Source organism: Cariama cristata, unplaced genomic scaffold (genome assembly GCF_000690535.1).
Source record: "Cariama cristata isolate BGI_N322 unplaced genomic scaffold, ASM69053v1 scaffold24171, whole genome shotgun sequence".
NCBI classification, from domain to species: domain Eukaryota; kingdom Metazoa; phylum Chordata; class Aves; order Cariamiformes; family Cariamidae; genus Cariama; species Cariama cristata.
In genome coordinates, this window is record NW_009597936.1 from 38,943 (window position 1) to 61,872 (window position 22,930).

At 40.2% G+C, this 22,930-nt stretch overlaps 1 protein-coding gene across 1 annotated transcript; it reads right to left on the reverse strand.

Annotated features, from left to right (window-relative positions):
• Positions 1-9,327: 9,327 nt before the first annotated feature.
• Positions 9,328-22,868, reverse strand: GGH (gamma-glutamyl hydrolase (conjugase, folylpolygammaglutamyl hydrolase); the record flags this gene model as incomplete). Its single annotated transcript, XM_009709099.1, has 9 exons — positions 9,328-9,642; positions 11,623-11,760; positions 13,036-13,126; positions 13,231-13,337; positions 14,221-14,359; positions 17,620-17,704; positions 20,901-20,951; positions 22,220-22,334; positions 22,847-22,868. Coding segments are annotated over 9 exons (870 nt in total), but the record flags the coding sequence as incomplete, so codon positions are not given.
• Between the last annotated feature and the right edge of the window lie 62 nt (positions 22,869-22,930).

The window sequence follows — 22,930 nt, forward strand, 5'->3', positions numbered from 1 at the left end:
ATGAGAACTTGCACGCTCCAATCTCACCTTTTTCCCGAGAGAGATGAAATCTTTGCTGCGTGGCACCAATGACTTCCCCTCCGTGCAGCTAAGTGGGTTGACCGACTGAGTCGGGGGAAGCCAAGCAGTGCCACGTGCCCAGGTAGAGAGTCAGCTACCAGCTTTCCTCAGAGAAAGACATTTCTGCGGTGTGATGGGGCTTGGTACAGTGAAATCATGCCTCACTCATCAGTGGTACAGCCCCCACCACCACTTTTTCCCTCAGGGGGCTTGAAGAGGTCCACAGAATTGGTGCTACGTAAGGGGCTCCCTGCAGCAGAGGGTTAGAGACAGTTCCCCTCGTGCATGGCCTTCTCCTGGCGTTTTGCTGGTGGAAGCAGACTATCAGCATTGAAGGTCAAATGGTAGCTACCCACTGAACACTGCTACTTCATCCCTGTCCTGATCTGTAAGGCTGAGAAGAAATCACCTCTAAGGACTCACATCTTTCAGACGCTGCAGCCGGCAGGCAGGCAGATGACTGAAAGCCACAAGTACTTGTTCAAATCAAGAAAAACAAAAGTCAACCGGGAAGTCCAGTGCCTGAAGTAACTCACAGTATTAACCGACCGCAACTGCCGTGTCTTGCTTCAGCTTGCATCCAGGACCTAAGGGCTAGTTTCTTTTATGGCACTGATGTATTCCTTCTCATTTCCATATGATTGCTGTATTACAGCAGCTGTCCCGGCAAATCCCAGCACGCTGGTTACTGTACAAACGTGTAACAGCTTCCAGCAGACAGAAGGCACAGCAGGTAGGAAGGCAAAGGGAGGCAGAGAGAGGACAGCAGCTCACCACCAGCTGCATGGCAGGTCTGGATGAAGCTGACCCAGGCTGGGCTTCCTCCCAATGTCTCCTTGCAACCCTGCTTCTGCCCAGGAAGGGCTGCAGGCTCTCCTTGCCCTTGCAGGAGGGGCAGGGGCAGCATTAAGGAATGGTTCAGCTTACTTTAGTGCAACGGAGGGTGCAAAGCATGGAGTCAAGGTGGCTAGCTGGGATGTTCGCCCAGGTGAGTCCCTCCCTGGGCTACCTGACGTCCGTGTCAGCAGACATGGCTTCCTCCTCTGTCTGAAAGTCCTCGCATGCTGTCACGCTCTCCAGCTCGCCCTGGCACTGTTAGATGTGATGTCCATCACACTGCAGTCTAGGCTCCAGGCTGCTCTATCTTCCACCGGCCGAGCAAGGGCCTCATCTCCAGGTGGAGATTTCTGCAGCGCACTGAGGAAATAACGAGGTTAATGACCCGAGCGTGTTGAGAAGGACCCAGCCTGGCTGCTGTCACTCGGGCAGTGTTATTTAGCCCACCAAAGCAGTCTGCAGCTAAGCTGTAATGGTCAAAACAGAGCTGTTGCGGACAAAAGAGGAACTAAGATTGGGCCATAATCAGAAATGTCTAGAAACAATCAGCTTTTTCTACTGGAAATTTTCATGCGCAAATTTCCATAGTTAATGGCATCAAATGAAAATGCTTTGCAGATGCATAATATACCGAGGCTCAGTGAATCTGAGAACAGCAGGTGGCTTATATACATCTGAGGAGTTTTTTAATATTAAACAAATAAATGAAGATTGGAGAGGAGTGTTAGTCACGCATCTTGTTGGATGTTTAATCAGGCAGATGAGACATCCCAAATTTTAATTGCCTCTATTATTTAGTGCTCCAGTCTAATTTCAAATGGCATAAATGAAGCTCTTTAATTTTTCTTGTCTGGTTTGAAGTCTTGGTATCTAGATTATAATTTATCAATAAATTCTACAGGACACAGAGAACAAGACAACTACCAAAAATGCTGCTACTCATGAAAGTATGAGATTATGTTTCTTTTTAATTACTTCTCATATAATTAATCATCCATCTGTCTGGATTATATTCTTGAATATTATAGTCATGAGTTAAAAAACATGCAATGAATTCATGGCAAGTTTAGCAGGATATAAGCTGTGCTAAAGGAATAAAAATGATGTGTGGTATGAATTTAAAGGCTGCAGCAAAGTCCATAAGAAAAATGTCAGTTTACTCCTTCATTTACCATATGGGGTCATCTGTCTTGTAACTAAGCACTGAGCAAGACAATCAAGCTCAGTTCTAAAGATAACTTTTTTTTAATAGGATTTCTCTTCTTCCCACAGTAAACCCTAGCCCTAATGGCACTGTATAAACACACTCCCACTCCTCAACCTGGGGACAACTGATCCTAGGAGACATTTGCTTCGTGTCATGCAGACACCAAATAGGCCGTCTGGAAATTCAAAATATACACTAGCTTTGTTCGCAATGCCACTGCATGGACAAGCATTCAACTCCAGTGAGCGCATGGGAGGTTTACTGTGGTCACTGCCATCCTTCGTGGACCAAACAGCCCTAAGGTAGCAGTAAGGAAGCACGTCTGCTGCTGGGAGGGATATCTGCGGAGCAGAGGATGGGGCTGACGTCACATCTGCAAGGCTGGCTCTTCGCTTCTTGATAGATCATGGGGATATGGACAGCAAACTGAAAAGGTGAGCAGGAGAGGAAGAACTGCTCCTCTACCAAGGTCCTGAGCAGCAGCAGAGAAAAAAATACCCCACTTATTCAGACAACAAGATACAATTTCTAAATAGGAATCATTTCATCATGCTACATAGGTATTAATTTTATCTCTTACAAAGAATGAAGGAAGAAAGAATGTTATTTGGCACCTTACGACCTTTTTGAGTATCGCTTTAAGTCCTTTGTGAACAGCGCAAATACATGGCATGTTTTGTGCACACATCCGCGCTCACTGGTGTGGCAGTGCAGAGTATGAGCTTCAGGCTTGTTCTGCTTTTAGGAAATCAAAACTTTCCTAAATTGTTTAAATGTGAGACATAACAGATCGGGTGTGATTCATGAAACCCTGACTTGTCAAACCTCATCTGCCACGTGACTTGTATTCTTCCCTCACGCAGTTCTGTGGCCTGACTGCCACAGCCAGCCAAGCCACAGAAGGAGGCGTCACTGGGTTTAGCACCAAAGCCCTAGTGTGACTGTCACTATCCACGCTGAGCCTTTGCAGGGACGGTTGCCAAAAGGATAGTTTATTATAAAATACCCTGGGCTCCGCTATCAAAATGCTCAAGTGAAGAATTTGGGTAAACAAAAGATGCCCATCAAGCCCTGCTGTTCAAACAGGTGTTATTGTCTGGATTGGTATTCCCCATGCTGATGTGATGTGATTCAGCTTCTCTTAAAATAAAATTTGTGTATAAAGATACATTTTCATCTGTACCATAACTTTTCTCTACTCACTGCATGCAGGTGCGGCTGAAAGCCACAGTATATCCACAGCACAAGTTTCACTTCTCTTTTGGTTAAAACAGTTGGAAATGAGTCCAGATTAATTCATTTCATGTATCTCAGATCCCCTGGGTGTGGGAAACAAAGAGGAAATTGCTGATTCTGAACAGTTTGCTTAGGGAAACCTTGCAAGTGCAACTAAGGGGCGGCAAGAGTGTTGATAGTTAAGAATAAAAGGACACAAGAGACATTTATGTTGAAGTACTGGCTGCCTAACCATAGCTCAGGCTTGAGCTGCAGCTTCAGATGGCACAAGCTGCTGCTTCTGCCGCTTCCTTCCCAGTATCTCCCAGTGCAGCAGGCTGGGAGCTACTGGGCTTGCTTAAGCACTCAGTGTGTTCATGAAGCCAGTTCCCTCATTTGCAAGCATCTGAAGTAGAACGGTCAGTAATTTGGGAAGACTATGGCAGCTGTTGCTGGAAGAAGTAGGGACTGCTCCTGGAAGTTACAGGACAGTAACTAAGCTCCCTAAGGAGCTGTGAAGTAACATGGGCTGCAAGAAGCAAAGCGGGAAAACTACAGGGATGTGTTCAAACTCATCCTTGGAAGGGGTAAGAGCCTAAGGATGAATGGTGAACTAGCTTCTGTTTCTAGGAAAACTTTGTTGCTTTCAGTTTAATGGCATAAAAAACAAACGAAAGTTGTGGGTATAACCCCAGAGACAAAAGGTTTACTTGCACTTTTGGTTGAAAGGGGGGGCTGAGATGCTTCTTGTGAATATTAATGAGAAACAACCAGTACAAATTCCTCAAATTAAAGCAAAGCAGGTAACAAGGTTCTTCAAGTTTCTCTCTTTTCCTCTGGAAGTACAAGACATGGTTAGATCTGCTTTGAGAGGCTGCAAATGGCCTCTATCAAACTCCATCAGTGGTACAACAATAAAAGTGCTCGTGATGAATCTGGAAGCCTAGGACTGCAAGGACTAACTCCATCCAGGGTGAGAATGGGTCTGGCCAAAACCTTTGGAGTACTTCCATTCTGCCAGGGACTCTTTGGGAAATTCTCAGAAACCATCTGTAAACTATTCATTGTACTTTGTGTCTCCTCTGTAACACTATTATTAATGTAATAATAGTATTAAAAATTAGTAATTAATATAATAATTGAGTAATTAGCCACAATAATATAAGTCTCATTGTCTTTGGAAAAAGCAGGCCCTTTAGAGGTAGCCTAGGGTGAGAGCTGCTGAGTAAAGCCCAGTGAAGTACAGCTAAGGTATGTGAAGTTTAAACTTCCTGGTCTGAAGTTGAATCCAGGTGATTACAACCTGTTTATACTGGTGACTGAAGAAGGTCAGAGGGAGAAACTAATTTCCTAATGTGCTCCTAGCTAGAAAATTGCTATTTTAGGCTTTCTGGTTTTGCTCATCTGCTTTTCAGGAAAACAGTAAGAAACACACACACATAAAATCAGCTCTCGGACTCGTATAACTGCAAAAACCCAAGTGAAATACCGTCCACTCTAGATCAAAGGAAGCTTGGGAGGCACATAGTCCCAGGCTAATAGTACTCAATCCAACTGCTTTGATGACCAGAAGCAACAACTGCTAGAATTTACTCCTTTCAGTCTTTTGTTTGCTTTTTGCTTTTCATTTACAGAAATCTTGGTTGCGAGGGATGTTTGTTCACTACATTTCTGAGAACCACAAAGAGGAGAATTTGAGGGGGTTTTTTTGCTTACATTTGGAGCAAATGCCTTGTTCAAGCACTCTTTCAAATAGTGACAGCTATTTTTAGATGGTCTGGAATTTTTTTGGATGAAAGGGGTTTGGAAATTTTTGCTTATATAAGAACTTACAGAGAAAGTTGGCTTTTAAAATGCACTGCTTACATTATGAAACAGATATAAACAGTATCAGGAAGTGATGAAAGCTGGAATCCTTATCAACAGGTGGCCCTGGGCAGGATATTCCTCACTATTTGCCCTATAAATAAGCACTGGATTAGGTAAAAGGCCTGCCCTGGGGAAAGACACAAGGCTAACAAGGGGAGGTAATCAATCACCTCACAGTATCTGTCAGTCTGTCTTCCATGTAAGTACTCAGACCAAAATAATTTGAACTGGTATTTAGAAACCTTAATGGGACTTGACCACCAGCCAACTCCTGTAGCTTTTCTGATAACACTACCACCCGATACATACAAGTGAACTCCACAGAAGAAAAAAAGAAACAACCCCAGATAAAATAAAAAATTAATTACTGTGATAAAAGTGACTGTGAAATCTTCCTGTGTACACCCTTCCACCTCAAACCCAAGCATTTTTGAGTATGCATTGGCACGCAGCCTTCAGCTGCCTCATCACCCACACAACTATTTCTCTCCCTTCGGGACTCCTGCCTCATAAGAGCCACGCAGGGATGACACACAACTGGGAAATTATTCATTACTGTTCCTCCTGGTTGTTCAAACCGTTCCCGTACTTTCCTCGCTGTTCTACGATAAGAACCACCACGTCCCTAGCAGGCCACTAATTTCTATGGAAATCTGCCCAGAATTGCAGCGCAGTCCAGCTTTCAATATCATTTTGCTCAGTGGCCTCCACAGCAATGAATAAGGTGGCACTGATGACGAAGGGACAAAGGTTAAAAATTAGCCTAAAAAAAAAAGCTAGTCAGCATTGAAGTGGGAATAGGGTCATGGCCTGCTCAGACACTGATCTCTGCTTTGGATTCACTACCTTGCTAGGGAATTTTGCATAGCCTGTCAGCCCAGAAGTGGTGAGGTTTTGGGTGGGTCATTTCCCCCCCGCCCCAATGCAGCTTGTGGGTTAGGCTCTTCCTCTTACTCTTTAACTCAGTACTTAAGAGCATGTACTCAGGATGTTTCTTCCTTGTAATTTCTTCCTTACCTGAAGGAATTCAAACTGGTCTTTCCTACCTCCCAGGCAATGGTTTTCTAAGCTCAGGTTCTCAGTTGTTCCCACCTAAGCTGTCCTGTTTGGCATGAGCTAGTTTCATATTTACTGAAAAAGGAACAAAGACAGATTCTGTAGCTATAAGGAACAACCACCTGAAAATAGGGATGTTGTTCCAGTCACCTCCAGCTAATGCTCAAATGTTTTAAATATTCACTGGTAACAAGACTTCATCCCAGCTAAATTAATTCTATGCTCATGTACTCTCTGTTTCTCTCCTGTAATCCTGCCAATCTGGCCAGTTATGCCAATAAGATTCCAGTCTTATTCTGCCTCCTCCCTTCTTCTTCCCCCACATCCCAAATACCCTGGTACATAAGTAACTACCACAGTACAATGAATACCCTACTCAACATTCACTTCAAATTTCCGAGACACCACCACACCCGATTACAAAATTGCACGAAATACTGGTTCTTGTAGGCCATCTAGTGTTAGAAGCAGAACAGTACAAAGAGAAAAACATTTCTAACTTCTTAAAGATGATTTAATATAATCTGCAAGACACACAGGGTTACCTTGCTGATCAACGGATGTCCCACACAGCAGCAAGCAAGATGATTAGGCTCATAAGCCATACCCTGAATAAGCTGACAGTATGGCCACAGGTTCCTTTCCTTCTCTTTCTAGCATTAATCCTAAAAACTATGTTAGAAGTTCTGTCTGAGCAATGAAAAACTATATTGTAAATCACTTAGAGCAGAGAGGACGTCTTCTGAAACTTCTTTAAAACAAATTTTTAAATCCTGTATTGAATGAGTGCTAGCTAATTCTGGGGTCCTGTAGTTTGCTTCTGACTGGAGGAGAACTTGATGGAAGATGTTAGGTATTATAAGGAACAGACAGAAGTTCTCATTTCACTGAATGCTGCAAACAGCAGTTGCTTTACTTACAGCTCTGAGAGCACCCACCAATTCTGCAACCCCTTCCCACCTTCGCAGGGGTTTGGCTGCCCGTGCACAAGCGAGCTCTGACACTCTGCACCTGGGATGAGCCTGCTGTGAAAAGGCTGCACGAGAAAGAGCTGTGAGCAGCCTTGTTGAAAGCTCCTGCCCCTCAGCCCACGATGAAGTGTATTTAAGCTCAGGCCCTGGCCATGGGGCCCTGCCTGAGCTGGGCTGTAGGTATGGCTGTGCCAGGCAATGGATCTCACTCAGCCTGACCCTGAATTGCTGACATGACCATACCAAGTGCATGCTGGCTACAGTAGCTTCCTGAATTGTGACTGTTCACAGATGGAAATAAAAAGACAATGACTGTTAATGCTTTATCCATGGCATCTAAAAAAGAACAAAAATACACATCCGCTTGAATAAAAGTTATTTAATGTATCATAGAAAAATCATGGATACTATCAAGTAAGGCTTTACAAGATAAAGGATATAAAGGAAAGACACATACAAATTCGTAATAAATACACTGCATTCTCATCATATTACGCAGAATATTCCTTATAGTTACACACTTAGGAACTAATTACTACCATTGCAGTTAGCAGACATTTCACTTGCAAGATTGGTCCCGGTTTTTAAGGCTAAATCCTGTCCTCCTTACTTAGGCATATTCTTAGAGCTATTCCAAAGAACTCAGCCTGAACAAGAAGCAGAAGACTGGACTTGGTTTTTAAGTATCTTAGCTGCCACATTTATATGCAACTGTAGAGCATAATCCTCTTTTTACACTTAGTTCTAACTCAGGAGTTAGCTAATAAAGTTATTATATTAAAGTCACCTATATTAAAAACAAGCTCCATTTATTGAATTTGGCTGATCTGACAGATGTAGAAATAATCTGCAGTATCACGTGCTTAAGCTTGTATTTACCTGGTAGTGTCTTTCTGGTACTCACAGTTAATGTTTCCTTATAGTTTCTTAACTAATGCATTTCACATTCTCTCACAGAGTTATTTCACGATAAAGAACAAGTTAAGAGAGTCTTTTACTTGAAAAACCTGAGAAATGTACCAGCTTTATTGAGATATGGTACTCGACAGTATAAGGTACTACAAAACAGAGCTGAGGTAAAAACCTGAATTCTTCATAACTCCAAATCCCTGCTGATGTTATGAGAGTTTGGAAGCTATACAATAGAGGAGAGTTGTATTTGATTGTCTCATCTTAGTTCCTTTTTTGACACCGAACAAAACAACTAAAGAAAATTTTCACGAAGTGTGCAGAAAAGGAAAAGAAAGGAAAAAAGTATCACAGTGTATTGAATGCAACTGCTATTATCACATTATGTCAACATTAACAGGTTTCTCGTATACATTCATCTGCTGTTTGAGTTCTAGCTGCATTAAACTATCCAACAAGACAGAAAGAAACTTCTGTCTTTACCAAGTTAATGGCAAACTACCTCTTGACTCAAAGTGAGAATTCTATCCAGTAGCTACAGCACAAGTCAGACTATGTAAAGAAAAAATTAGGTTTACATTCTTTTACATACAAAGAAACAGATGTTTGCATTTCAGATCTGTCTGCTGACTCCCGCTACTCTCAGACAAATTCTTGGAGGATAGATAAAACTGAATTTGAGAAGAACAGAAAGTGGAATCAGCACTTAATTATGTCCTCCAAACTCACTTATTTACCTCATATTTGCAATGTCTAGTTTACAGTGCATCCTCATATTTATGTAGGCCTCACAAGGTACAAGCACTCCAAACAATGCTGAATGTACAAGAGAAACAAGTTTCACAAATGGGATCCAACATGTGGTTTTTAGGCAAAAATGTCTCTTTGCTATCATGCCTCCTTACTATTTTGGTCAATTTTTTCAAATTACAAAACAGTCCTTGTCAAGAACCTGGTTACATACACATATTTACGACAAACCCAAGAGTCTCATTTGTTAAATCATTTGAAAAGAATAGGATTTTACTAAGCAATGCACAGTCCACAACATTTTACAAAGACAACTATTTTAAAATATATGAATACAGTGTTTTTCCTTGTACTAAATATGATTACTTCCAAATTTGCAAGTATAATCAAGACCTCTTCCCTGGAAGAAAAATGCATTTTTCTGTAGCTTGCCTTAAAGTGTGATCCAAGACAATTATTATGTTATTGAATGTAAATTTTTATATTAATGGTCCAACAGTGCGGAAGAAACACAGGATAAATCATTGTAAAGGAAGAGAACTGTTCTGGCTTTCTGTCACGTGCAGTGCACTGTATCAGCTTAATTATGCAATGCTGGCAAGTAATTCCATTTATAAATAGCAACACTGCACCTTTGACACGATACTCAATCAAAAAAATAGATTTGCTGAAATGAAGAAAATGTTCCTGTATAAATTGGCGTATAATTATAAATCAATTCTTTTGTTTCCTCATCTTCACTGGGGAAATGGTGCAGGCTCTTCCGGGCTGTAAAACATTGTAAAAGCATAGATCACTTTACTGTTACCCTCGACAGTATCTTTCTTGGCAAAGTAAGTTATTCTGTGCAGCATAACAGCAAATGGAATTACAGTAACTTGTATGTGAAGAACTGTGAAGATACGTCTTCAGAAAGCTGGTTACAGCATATTTTATTACTGAGGAGGGAGAAATTTAATCATTAATTTAAAGCCAAACAGTACAAAAATATTTATCCACGAGACACGCGCAGTACCTACCAGAGATACCAGTACTTGCAATACAGGAAGAAATGCATCAGAGTATCAGCCTACTGAAAGTTGCAGCGTTAGCATGGACTGTGCTGGTGAGGACAATAAAAACTGAATCCTTGTCTGGTTTATCATGTTGGCAACTCTACACAAGTTAAAATTAACGACGGATGGATATGAAAATGATATTTCAGTATATTGGTTTAGTTATTAAGTGATCACAGATGAGCATTTTTTTGCGAGCTGAAAAGTTTACGGTTTTCACCCTGTGGTTTAGTGGGAAAGTTAAGGAAAACATTCTGCCTTAGGTTAGGTAGAAACATCAATTACTCATTGCAACGTTATGATGTGAAGGACTCGGCAGGAGCAGCTGTACACAGATTAGGGAGGTAATGTGGTACTATGCACAAGCTCATTATATGTGTATATGTGTATAAACGAACTCACATGCACTGTATCTCAACAGGATTTGCAAGCAGCGTTGGCACATATTTACCCACATTTAGTTGGATAATGGCCTGAGCAAGCTTACTTCTGCCTGTAATACAGTGTGCAGACAGATACTAGAGAATGTAGCAAAGAAAACTAGAAAACATGCTGCATTCTACTACCAGACTACAAAAGAAAAAACAGATTCATACTATACTTTCTCCTATTTTCCCCCTTATTTTTGTCTTAGTCTGCCATAAGTACTCTATTAAAATTCTTAACATACAGCTTATGGATACTGACAAGGAATTTTATGTGATTTCGCTACTTTTTCGCAAAGGGGAGTAGGACTACGTTATGCACACGAGAGCCTTGAACTTGTATGAAGCACAACTTTTATTTCTACACGCTCACTAACCAGGTCAGCACAAGTTACATTTCTTTAAATCACCATCTACTTTCTCCAACTAGGTGACTCTCTTGATTATAGATCAAATCTAGAGAACAAACTCAATTAGGTTATTGATTATGTTCTTCATATTCCCAATCGATCACGCAAGACAGTTTCATAAATAGTCCATTGAAAATATGAAAATGGTATTTCAGCAGAATGGTTTAGTAAGTATAAATAAAGGAATAAATTACGTCTGATTCCTTCAAATACTCCTGTATTTACATCCTGCTTATTTATAGCAAATAGACCAGAAGTGTCATAAATTATTAAGATTTTACACATTACTTCGAGGTTCTTATGGTATAAACAAACAAATTAGAACCTCCGTAAGATTCAAAAACTTCTTGTGTTGTCTATGGTATATAACTGTTGGGCACCATATTGCCCCCCTTTGATACATCCATACACTGCCCAAGCAGTATTTATAACCTTGGTGCATATATCTTGCAAGGAAAACTGAGCATACATTAAATGACTGTAACTCAGTCTGGAACTGAAGAAACCTCTGGAATTAGGAATGGAGTATTCTTTTCGTTTCATTGTCTTTGTGCCAGGGAGGCTAAAGCGTTACAGTGATCTTTCGAAATGGTAGTCAGCGCACAAACAATGCTTTTGAGCCAGTTTACTGAAAAGAGTTTGTGGAATGCCTGGCCTTTTGGTGTCACTTTTACTAAGCCATTCTATTTCTAGTATCCCTCGGTTTTTTATAAGCCTATAAAGCTTGCCGAGTAATCTTCTCAGAAAGCAGTAAGAGGTACTGAACTTTCACAGATGAAAAAGAGGTCTGTCGTCCTCAAAGATTTTCACTAATGCTTCGCTCTAAAGAATGACATTTATAGATAATAAACTTTTTACCTTCGTTAATGAAGAAATCAGCTATATAATATGCTGCTTTTACAGCTGATGGGGAATGTGGAATGCCTGGTGAGTTCTTCCACTCAAAAGGATTTTTCTCTGGATGCCACTGGACGCCATAAATTGGGTATTTGTATGCTGCAACAAACAAAAGGCACGTAAGCAAGGTCTATGCCTCAAGAATGATGTGCTTAGTCCTACTGCAAAAGAAACTCAAAGGATAAGCTACAAAAATACCTCACTTATCAACAGTTTCACAAAAGCTTAAACAGCAAGTTGAAACTCTGTTAAAGCCACAGTTGAACTGAAGGAAAAAAAATGGATATTGTAAAAGAAGGGTCTCATTCTATGCAAGAAAATTTTTGTACGCCACTTTTTTGATTATTCATTTCAGAATTAATATATATATACACACTAAAAAATAATGTTACAAGTCTATCAGTCTCAAAACTTTGTATCTACCGCTAGCATCACTCAACATATTCTCAGCCACACAGGATATTCCTGGCAGTTTCATGGGACAGATCCAAGGATGTCCTTGAAGGCCCAGTCAACCCCAGGGGCACCTCCCATCTGCTCCGTGCCAGGTCTGATACACACAGTGGGAAGCCAGTCCTTAACTCTCTTTCAGAGAACAGCAGCACAGCAGCTGAGTACTGCTCGACTATAAACCGCTTGCAGGCACAAGAGATGTCTGTCATTAGCCTAATCAGGTTTTCTGATCAAACTACTATTCTTCTCTTCTGGAGGACAGCCAGTATGCCATAAGGAAGAATCCCATGGGCCGACAGCTGGGCTTTTATGGTAGGGCTGCAAGTAGTGCACTGATCAAGATAAACCACTCCCTAAAGAGCTAACTTGTTTCTTGAGCTGAGCAAGGCCAGTGCAAAACATACACAACACATGTAAGTAATGCCAAAGGCTTTTAGAAGGGCAATTACCAGTATCGCTGCTAAAGTAGTTAGGGATGTTGCTGTTACCTCAGTACCCCGAATTGTTCTTCCCATACAGCGAACAGATACGGAGCATCACAGGAATGCAAGCATAAGCAGACAGACAGAAAGCAAGGTACAGAGGCACATCGCACTGTGAAGGGATTAAACTACTACGGGATGAGTGCTGTACGCTTCACATCACAGCACTCAAATATTCCAGTGCTAAAGTGTAACAGTATACCTGGAAGGGGAACAGCAGGTGAGAGAAGTGAGTACCTAGGCTCACAGATACGTATTGAAAAGATAAAATATCCTTGCAAACACAGGATGTTCCTCACAGCCAGAGCACCGATAGGGCTGATGCTCACTCTGCTATTTTAACAGCAAGCTTGCAGTACAAATCAATATCAATGCCAGAACACCTCTAAGGAACCAGTTTGTTACAGTTGCAGTTTACAAAGGAAATTCATTTCCTTACCTTCCATGGTAGATATAAACTCCACTTCATCATTGGTGTTAGTGGTCAGAACATTATAGAAATTGCGAAGCTTTTCATTCTTTGTGAAATTCTGTAATAAGGAGGGAGGGAAAAAAAGATGTGTTATTCGCTCATTGATTTCTAGTTTTAATAGAGTGAATGCATTTGTGTTCAGGAAATAAAATGATCAAATACCTCCATGGAGAGGCTCCACATATGAAAGTTTGATGTCAATGGCTCAGTAGCAAATGCATGTAATACATCATCAGGGAAATTCTTGAATAATCTACTGTCTTTTGCAGCTATTACAAAGAAAAATGAAAAAAAGGATATTGTCCATTACCCAGGCTGCTGACAGATGGACTAATACTGAACAGGAGACAAATTTAATAAAATACTGCATTTAAGTAAACTTTTTTCTGTAGTATAACTCCATGATTTCACAACACACTGCAAGGAAAATCAGTGAAATAACTACGACAAGTTTCCAATATGCTGCTACCACTGTCCTCCAGTCTTGACCCAGAGAAGACCCAACTTTGCCACCTAAGTTCTCACTAAATGAAGCATCATTCTTTGCCACTCATTTCAGTGACATTTCCATTCACAATGAGCACAAATGACAGAATCTGTGAATGCTACACGGTCTGCAGATGGATTACTCGCAAATTGAAGGCTAAAGTATCAACAGAGGCCACAGTTTACCAGTGTTGCTGAGTGGCACAGCTCTGTCTTAAGGGATCTCTCTGCTTTCAACACTGTACAAATGGGACAGCAATGCTAATATTTATCATTAGGAAAGATGAAATTTGAAAAAATTTAAAATCACCTGCTCTCCGAGTTTGACAGGTCATTTATAGTTGAACAATAAGTTGATTTTCAACTCGGTAACAAAAAGGGGCCTAAAACCACATTACTTTTGTAGGTCCAAATTATCAAATGACTCAGAGTCACAACTGTGTTTTTTGCTGACTGCTGTTGGTTTCAAATGGCTTGTGCTCACGTCTCTGCTTTAGAAGTGATAGAGTTGCACAGACTTTATAAAAACAGTCATGGCAACTTAGTAAGAAAGAATTTAACAAGGCAATCAGAAACCTCCTAAACATTCACCCCTGCATATTTATCACGAACAAAACACAACATCTCTCAGCAAAACTCAGACATGAGACAGAAAGGATTTTTCACCTGAGGTGAAGTTGAGGGGGAGCGCAAAGCCATCTGTCTTGGTATTAACAAGTAAAACTTCGCCACTTGTGAGATACGTAAGCTCTTCATGTCCAAGGCATGTTCCCCATACTGGGAAATAATCTCCTTTATCGTTAGCCTTCAAAATAAAAAGCAACAATATATAGAAAAAGTACTGAAGATTTAAAGAAAGAAGACTGAAGCAAACTCCCTACTCTTTTTGCTTTCTCATGTGCAGGTGAGTAGTAAAACTACTAGAGTAGTACAAATTGCTACCAGAGGAATTGTAACAGTTCAATTACAATTGAAATAAACAGACTCCCCCTTAGTTTTAATCCTAAAATATGAAGATTAGGGGATACACATGTCCATTGAAGCAGTAAACTGAGCCTAATGTTGATATCAATTTGACTGTTCTGTTCTATGAATAAGTAATGTTGAGAGCAGCCTAAACAGAAACCACAAAATGGCAACATTTCCATAAAAAAGGCAATCATAAGAAGGGACACAAACCAGTCTGTCACCATTCTGAGGGAAAGCCTATTCATTATAACTCATACTTTTATATGAAGTGTGTTATGATCACAGAGCAAGGACTCTTTGCAATGTCCATATGCCTGTGCCCTCCCATCTGTATTAAGAAAACATAAATCCTACTTCTAGCATGGCTACGGTCTTAAGTGACATATATGCATGTTTAACTAGCAAGTTTGGACCTATTTTCCAGAAAGATAAATAGTGAGTTTAAGCAACATTAAAAAAAGTGACAATCATTTTCAAAAGAATAAAAATTGGCAGGGAAATGCAAAAACAAGAGAAGAAAGAAAAAAGGAGAAAAGGAAAGCAAAAAGAGAACACACCTAGCTTCCTGTCACTTAACTAGGCACAGTGCATACATGCAGTGGAAATTTGCATGTTTGTATCGTTTATTCCTGATAGTAAGTAAGCACACATTAGAGACTGGGATGTTTCAGAACACCTGTTCTGAGTAGTCTTTCTTAACTTATTTCTAAACATTTTTAAGTTATGCATACCATACCACACCACACCCCCCTGAAGAGCTGCTCACTAGCCATTTTTGAGAAAACTGAAGTTACAGGCTTAGAATAAAAATGTTACCCTACTGCATTACTGCTAGTATGGTAATAAAAGCCCATATAACTACTTCTTCTCAGAGGAAAGAAGGAAGATTTATAGAAAGAAGGCTAATAGTACTGCAGAGTCTTCATGACCACCTGTCATGCATGGCTAGACACACGACTTGCAACTCCACTGTCTGTCTTTCATGTAAGTGAGGAATAAAGCCACTAAAGGCAAACAATAGACTACAGTTTGAGAACAATTACAATTGAACTGTAAACATTTTGTGCCCCACCCCATGCCCTTTTTTTTTTTTAATAAATATTAGCATATATTAAACAACATCCGAGACAACACATTTTAAGAACTAATGTAAAAGCTGGAAAACAGTATTTCATTTAGGTTTTTGCCTAGCTAGTAAAATTCTGTTGACTTGGATGGGGATTAACATTTCACATCCTCTATTCATATTAAAGCAGAGGCAGACCAAGTCATTTCTCATTGTGAACACCTGAAAATGTAAGACAAAAGGAGCCCTCACACGTTTTAAAATACATAAAATGCAGTCAATTCTGTAGCTGCTAATATACTCTTGACTATTGTAGCTTACCTTACATTAGTAAAACTACCAATATTTTATAGTGCTAAGTCTCAAAAGATGAAAAACAAAACACACAATCATCACAAATAGCACAGAAAGAACACTCCGACTTATTAGTAAGGGTTACCTATGATGAACTGAAAATTATGTCCTGCCTTTCACTCACCTGAAGTACACATACCGTCTAATAAACTTGCCTTTCTGATCACAAAATTATGACATATGCAATGCAGTTAATCATTGTGAAATGTCGTAATACTGCAAACCACACGAAACCCTTGCCCCAATACTGAATATAAAGACACACGCTGCACTTCACACAGGAAGAAGTTTCAAAGAGACAAATGAGATTAACTGTCTCACATAAAAGTGAGATAGTCTTTGCAAGATGGAGGTTTAAGGCGACAGACTAACAATCACGACAAATAAAGACAGACAAAAGAGTAACAACATTGGTGCCACGGGGATTGAAAAGCAGGAAAATTAATTACTAAATTGCAGCAGCTGACTGGTTCTGCGAATGCCACTGCCTGTGCTTTCCTTGCCTGGTGTTAGAAAATCAGCAGCAGGGGTAGGAGAGGAATTCCTCACCGCCCATGAACGCTTCTACCACGGTTAACAATTTAAGCACTACTCATAACTGCCTCTAGAAATAGGCAAAGTTTTCCAAAGTATGATTTATGTGACAATTTTGATCGTTAGCTGAAAATAAAATAAAGCCAGTAAAGAGGAAAAAAAGGAAGGAAATTTACATTTTTATTCAATTTGAATACAGAAGATCCTTAACAAATCATAAGGATGGTATATAAAGCTCAGGGAATCTCCATGCCTTTCCACAATGCACAATTTACTTCAAAATGTGTTGATTACTATCTGAAAAAAAAACCCACTCTTACGCTCTAAGAGAATTAAATCTTCAGTAAGCATTCAGTGCCTTCCCGATGTTCTTTAAAAGAAACAGCTTTCCCAGAAATTAAATCTTTTCTTAATAAAGCTAATGACCATATAAATATTGAAAAATAATTAATATAACTTTCAAGTGTTCTTCCCAACCTTTTGTTTTATAAATTAAGCTACCATTTACTTTAAAAATGTGCTATATTTACAGTTACCAATGCAAAGAAATAGGTAAAATGGTATAACATGCTAATGCAGATCCCTCATCTGCACCTCCAAAGATATATTTAAATCTACTTACATATAAGCGAGAATAAAGGTGTTTCACTAGCTGTAACATGTATGAGAAGGGAGGCCTTAATGTTCTATTACTGTAAATTGGTTTATTTGAGAGTCTCTCTAGAATTCCTTCCAAGTCTAAACTTTAGTCATAAGACTTCTACAAATTCTTACTTTTATGTGTATCTTTGTTCAACACTTAATGTCAATGGATATTCTGCACTTTTGGAAGGCATGATTCTTACTTGCAAGTTCCACACAGCCATAAAGCCTCACGTACAATGAATAAATGATACTGTTCTCACTTGAAGAACTTGGAATTTAAGACCATGACACAACATACAACAGGAGAGGGTGTCAGAAGTCTGAATCTTTAGCTATTAAATGATTTTGTATGCAGAAGCCAGCGATGAGCTACTTATTATCGGGCTTACAGTTAACACACCGGATGCCAATGCAAAACTATGAAAATATGAGCCTCCCTGTCATTTTGATCTCTGAACAGTGACAATAACAAGAACAGACTGTTCCTTAGTAATTACCTCTAACGCCTTGTGGTAAAATATCTTAGCAACCCTGGAATATTCTGAAGTCTTAAGATCCACACCACCTCCTGGAAAAAGCACCCTGAAAGGCAACATCCAAGAATCTGATTAGCAATGGTGATGAAACTAAAACCTAGACAATGTACACAGATGAAAGTCTGACAGTGGTTTCAAGGGTAGAATTCAGGTCTAGGTTAAGACATTTCAGAAATCTATAGATAGACAGCGAAGTTTCCATTATGGACAGCAGGGATTTAGTCAGGAAAGTCAACAGAGACTCGAATAGGTTTCTAGAGCAGACCCCTAACTGGTCAGTAGGCTGAACAGCCCTGTAGGCTCCACTGGCTGTACTGACTAGCACTCCATTAATTATGTGAGCTGAGATAGCTAGCACACATACAGATAGCTAAGTTTAGGTGTCTGAGACTTTAACTGAATCATATCCTAAATCTTAGTGTTCTTCTACTGAAGAGTGGTTACTATCACAAAGTAGTGACTGAGCCTAATGTAATGTAAGGAAGAAGAGAGTAAACAGAAAATACACAAAACATACAGATTTCAGCTGCTACGCAAAAGGTTTGCATGCCATGACTCTGTCACATCCTGTTCTGACTCTCAGCTGGCTCTCCCTACCACTTTAAAATCCTGGTCCCAACCTTAATTCATCCTGTTCAATTTCAGAAAAGAATTATGGTCCTGGCAGGGTGACCTTCTTATTGCAGACAACACAGATCAAAAAACTCCTATTAAAAGGGAAAAAAAGTACATTTGGCCTTAACCTTTGGTTACACAGTATCTAGTATAGCCAAAGAAGACAAAGCAATCTTAGAGACAATTTCAAAGAAATAGTGCACAACTTTTTCCATCACAAAAAAACCCAAAAAACAATCAGCAATGGCAATTCTCTGTGTGGCTCCCCAAACCCAAACACCACAAAAGAAAAATACGCCGTACAGTCTAGCAGAGATTTCACACGTACATGTGATGACATGGAAACTAATCAAGTACCATAAGAGTCAGTAACATGAAATAAAATAAGCCTCTTCTAGCTGTAACTGGAACAGTACCTGCAGAACTGACAGAACTGAATGTGTGAGCGCTCCAAAACCGACTGCAGCGGAACCCCAACTAGATTTCCTCAAGCCACATCCATCAGTTGCTGATTTTTTTTCCACAAAATAGCTACAGAATTTCCTCTACATTTCTGTGCTCTGGAAATGGCAACCTGTACCAGTGAGATACTGACAAGCAGCTAGAAACAACTAACATCTCAAACGATCCCAAGAGTGTGCATTTAAACCCTTGTGACAAGGTTTATTTTAAGGTGAATGATGCACAGGATCATGCAAAAGCCACCAAGTATTTGGTGGAAAAGTAGCGCAGTATTCACAAAAATATAAGTTAGATTACTCTCCAGTGTCAATATAGAAAATTAATACAGCTGAAGGTATTTTCAAAACAGGCCAGATTATAGATTTTTACAGAGATCTAGTTACACAAATAAGGCAATCCTTACCTGGAAGTGGTGGAAAACTCACTTCACCTGTTTCTTTTGTTCAACCCAAAAATTAGCCAATACTACTTAGGAAAAACAACTGTCATTTCTGCTAATGCAAAAAGGAAGTAACCCATTAAGTAGCAATGATAATGGCTTGACATTGTCATAAGCAGATTGAAATGCAGCTACCTGTATTCCAGTATCTCTAATTGATTAGAGCTGATCATGTTCACTGTGAATTTCAAAGGCTATCTCAGGACTGCATGGCTGTATCCATAAAATTCTGCTTCTACTATACTGAATTTCATGATTTTAAGAAGGTGGTGTTCAATAATAAATTATTTCCAACTCCAAAGAACCTGGAGCTAAGTTCTTACAACGTGAAAGATCAATATATCTCTTTTTTATTCTAAGTTTCCACAGAATAGAAAGTCTCTCTCTCCTCCAGAGATCTTGTTATTTACACACAGCTATACTGCAGAAGCCATTAGCTGACACTGGAGGGCAACAAGAGGAAATATAAGCCATCCGTACCCACCTACACAGCACAAACCCAACTGCCAGTCACTGCAAAGACAGAAGGATAAGGGAACTGGATCTACTTGCCTAACACCCTCTTCTGCATTGAGCTAGGTGGTGAGGTAGAACGAATGGGAGACCTCACTGGTGAAAAGTCCTTCCGGCAACCAAAGACAGGCTGGCAGCCATGAGAAAGGGATGAAATTATTTGTTTTGTCTCCAACGTGAGGAGCCACAGGGGAGAAAGTGTCACTGGCTTATACTTGCTTATACCACAAGTCTGTAAAGACCCACATCTTAGTGTATAGGACATGCCGCGGGGCGTAAGAGGACAATGCTCTCCCCAGACAGCCACCAGTCTAAATCTGCAAGTTCTACATGTGTTCGTTAACATTCTAGTATATGCGTAAGCTTAACAAAAATATTCATGGTTTAAGATACTCATCTCGTGACTACAAGTAGCCCGATCACATGCTATGGGCTCACATACAATCAAGCCTGTGAAGTGCAGCATCAGCTGATTTAACTCTTCTAAAGTGCACTTTTAGCAGAAGGCAAACATTAAAGGTTTTGATTTTGCTTAGTCCACAATTAAAATGTGTTAAATTAGATCATATTATCTCACATTTAAAATGTGAGAAGAACAGATGGGTGGACAGTTACCATAGGTCAGCTGGAAAGTTAAAATGTTTGTCTAATAAAGACCCAAGCCACAGAATCACAACAGGCATGATGGGCCATTCAAGTAACAACAGAGAAAGCACCCATAGAGAAGAGGGTAGAAGAGACTGGAAATCAGAAACTTTTATGACAGAGGAGATACAGAGAGGACTAGAAGAGGGAAGAAAGGGTAGGAACAGGGATGAAACAGCCAGCAAGTGCTATTAAATATCAAAATTAAGGTGATCACTCAAATGAGGAAGAGGAAAAAAATTAACAAAGAGGAAGTGGGCTATTTCGCTTGTAAAATTGTTAACCGCTGTAACGCCACTTCTGTCTGCCTGCAGACAAGCACAGGAGAATGCCACGATGAGCCTCAGCACTGCTGCAGATTATCTGACATGTGCTTCTCAAGGAAGGAAAGGCAGCAGACCGACATCAGCTGAAATAGTGCACACTCTGTCTTAGAAGTGTTTACATCTCTGCAGCTCTCAGCACAACCTCTCAAGAGAGTAGAAAGGCAGCGTTCTTGGGAATACAGCAGAGCTCAAAACCAGAACTATCATTTCTCTCAACAGAAAAATCAGTGCTCAAAACTTACCCATTAATAGAGTGGAATATTTTATCATATTCTTCATCCGAAAGATTTAATCTGAAACACCAAGAAAACAGTTACAGAAAACTTATGAAATGTACATATTTAACCACAAAAATGCTCCTATTGAGCAGAAACATGAGACACAGAAAACATGTAGAAAGCATACTTTAAGCAGAATAAGAGACCCAAATCAAATGAAACATTTCACTCAAAACAGCTCAATCCACAAGACTGAAAACATGGCCCTGTCAGGTACAGTTCAGGGTTAGGTTTGCAGACACTCGTTAAATTTAACATTTACATGAATGGCATGGTTATTATCTCCTGCAAACTGGCAATTCCGGTTTCCAACTGACTCCAAGAAGGGCAGAGTTGCGAACAGTGGGTCACACCTATTCTTATCTCAGCAAAGATATAGTTGAGAGGTGGAAAGATGAGAAAGGTCTCAGGATCAGCAAAACATCAGCAAAACAGTGTGACAGCTACACTCCTGCAGAACCGATACACTGGGTACATATTCAAAGTGTCCAGTGTTGCTGCATCTAACTGAGTTGCCAGAATTAGAAGCCTCTGTTCATTGATGAAGCTTCTGGTCAGCAAACATTCTGAAAGCTTCACCAGCTACTGAGGAACACTGGCTTCTAAGTCAGGCACTTAACCAGCGCTCTTATTGGACTGTGTAGATACACCCTATTGTGATTTTCTGCAGCCGCATTAATATCATTTTTAACTTCTGACAATTATCATCTTAACACCTGATTTTAGTGTATTTACTATTTTATAGCTAACTGTTGGCTATGAAGTAGTTCTGTTACTCTGCTACTTTTTACCCAACAACCAAAATACAGCACCACATGGAGTTAGTGACCTCCACAGTTTGAGCAGAACTGGACTTTGGTTTCTTCAAGGAGCAGCAATACCCTTCCTCCATTACGTGAATTCTAGGACTACAGAATGTGACAAAAGATAGTATGTATATACGTATCTAGGTATCTATGTGTGTTTGTGGAGTACTGCACATTAGATGGAATATGGCTAACTTTTCAAAAAACATGGATGCAAACTATGGAGGGTAATTTCACAGGTAGAATATAGTATTTTTCAAAGAAAGGTTTTTATCATAAGAAGAAATATTAAAAATTACACATTCCAGTCTGTTTTTACTCTGATTTCAAAAAGCACCCTGCAAATTGTGGTATCTTCAAATGGTCTTTGAGAAGCTCTAAACACTCAGAAAGGCAGCACAACTGCTTTCTGTGCCTCTAAGATGACACCCTTACATTAAACAATTATTACCCACTTATAAGAATATAAAAATCTACCTTATTGGCACAACTCGGGCACCGGCAGATTCCAAGAACTTCACATATGAAGCTGCAATATAAGAACTTCCAAATCTGCGGAACTTCTCGAAGTGACATTCCTGTGACAATATCCCTGAAGGGTCCAAGAAAGAAAGTCAACACTATACAAATAGCAAATGGTACATGCTGAAAGAAAAATTAAACTCCAATTTCCTGTATGCCAGGTTACGGCATTACATTTACTGCCTGAAAGAATTACCAACACTGAGACGATGGGGCATCAATTATGATGCCTAGTCACAAGGCACCAAATAAACACACATTATCTGACTAAGACTCAGCTTCCCTGCGTTAACTATATAGTATTACAACTTCTCCTGAGTAAGTTATAGTTATTTCAAGATTTTTTGAAACAAAGTATGTATAGCGTAACACTATTTATAAAACCTTGAACCAAACCTATGCTCCGGAAGCCCTTTCACTCCACACAGAAACCGGCAGAGCTTCACGTCGGTTTTAGGAGCCGTTCCAGCCCCCAGGACAGCGAAGGCAGGGTGCGAGGCAGCCCGGGGCCGGCCGGTAAATCCCGGGGAGCGGCGGCCAGGAGCTGAGGGACCGCTCCCCCCACGCCTCGCCGCCCCTTACCAATAATGGGTCTCTCGTTGCCCTTCGCCAGGCGGCCGCGCAGAGAGGCTGCGGCAGCGCCGCGGAGTAGAAGGAGGAGGAGGA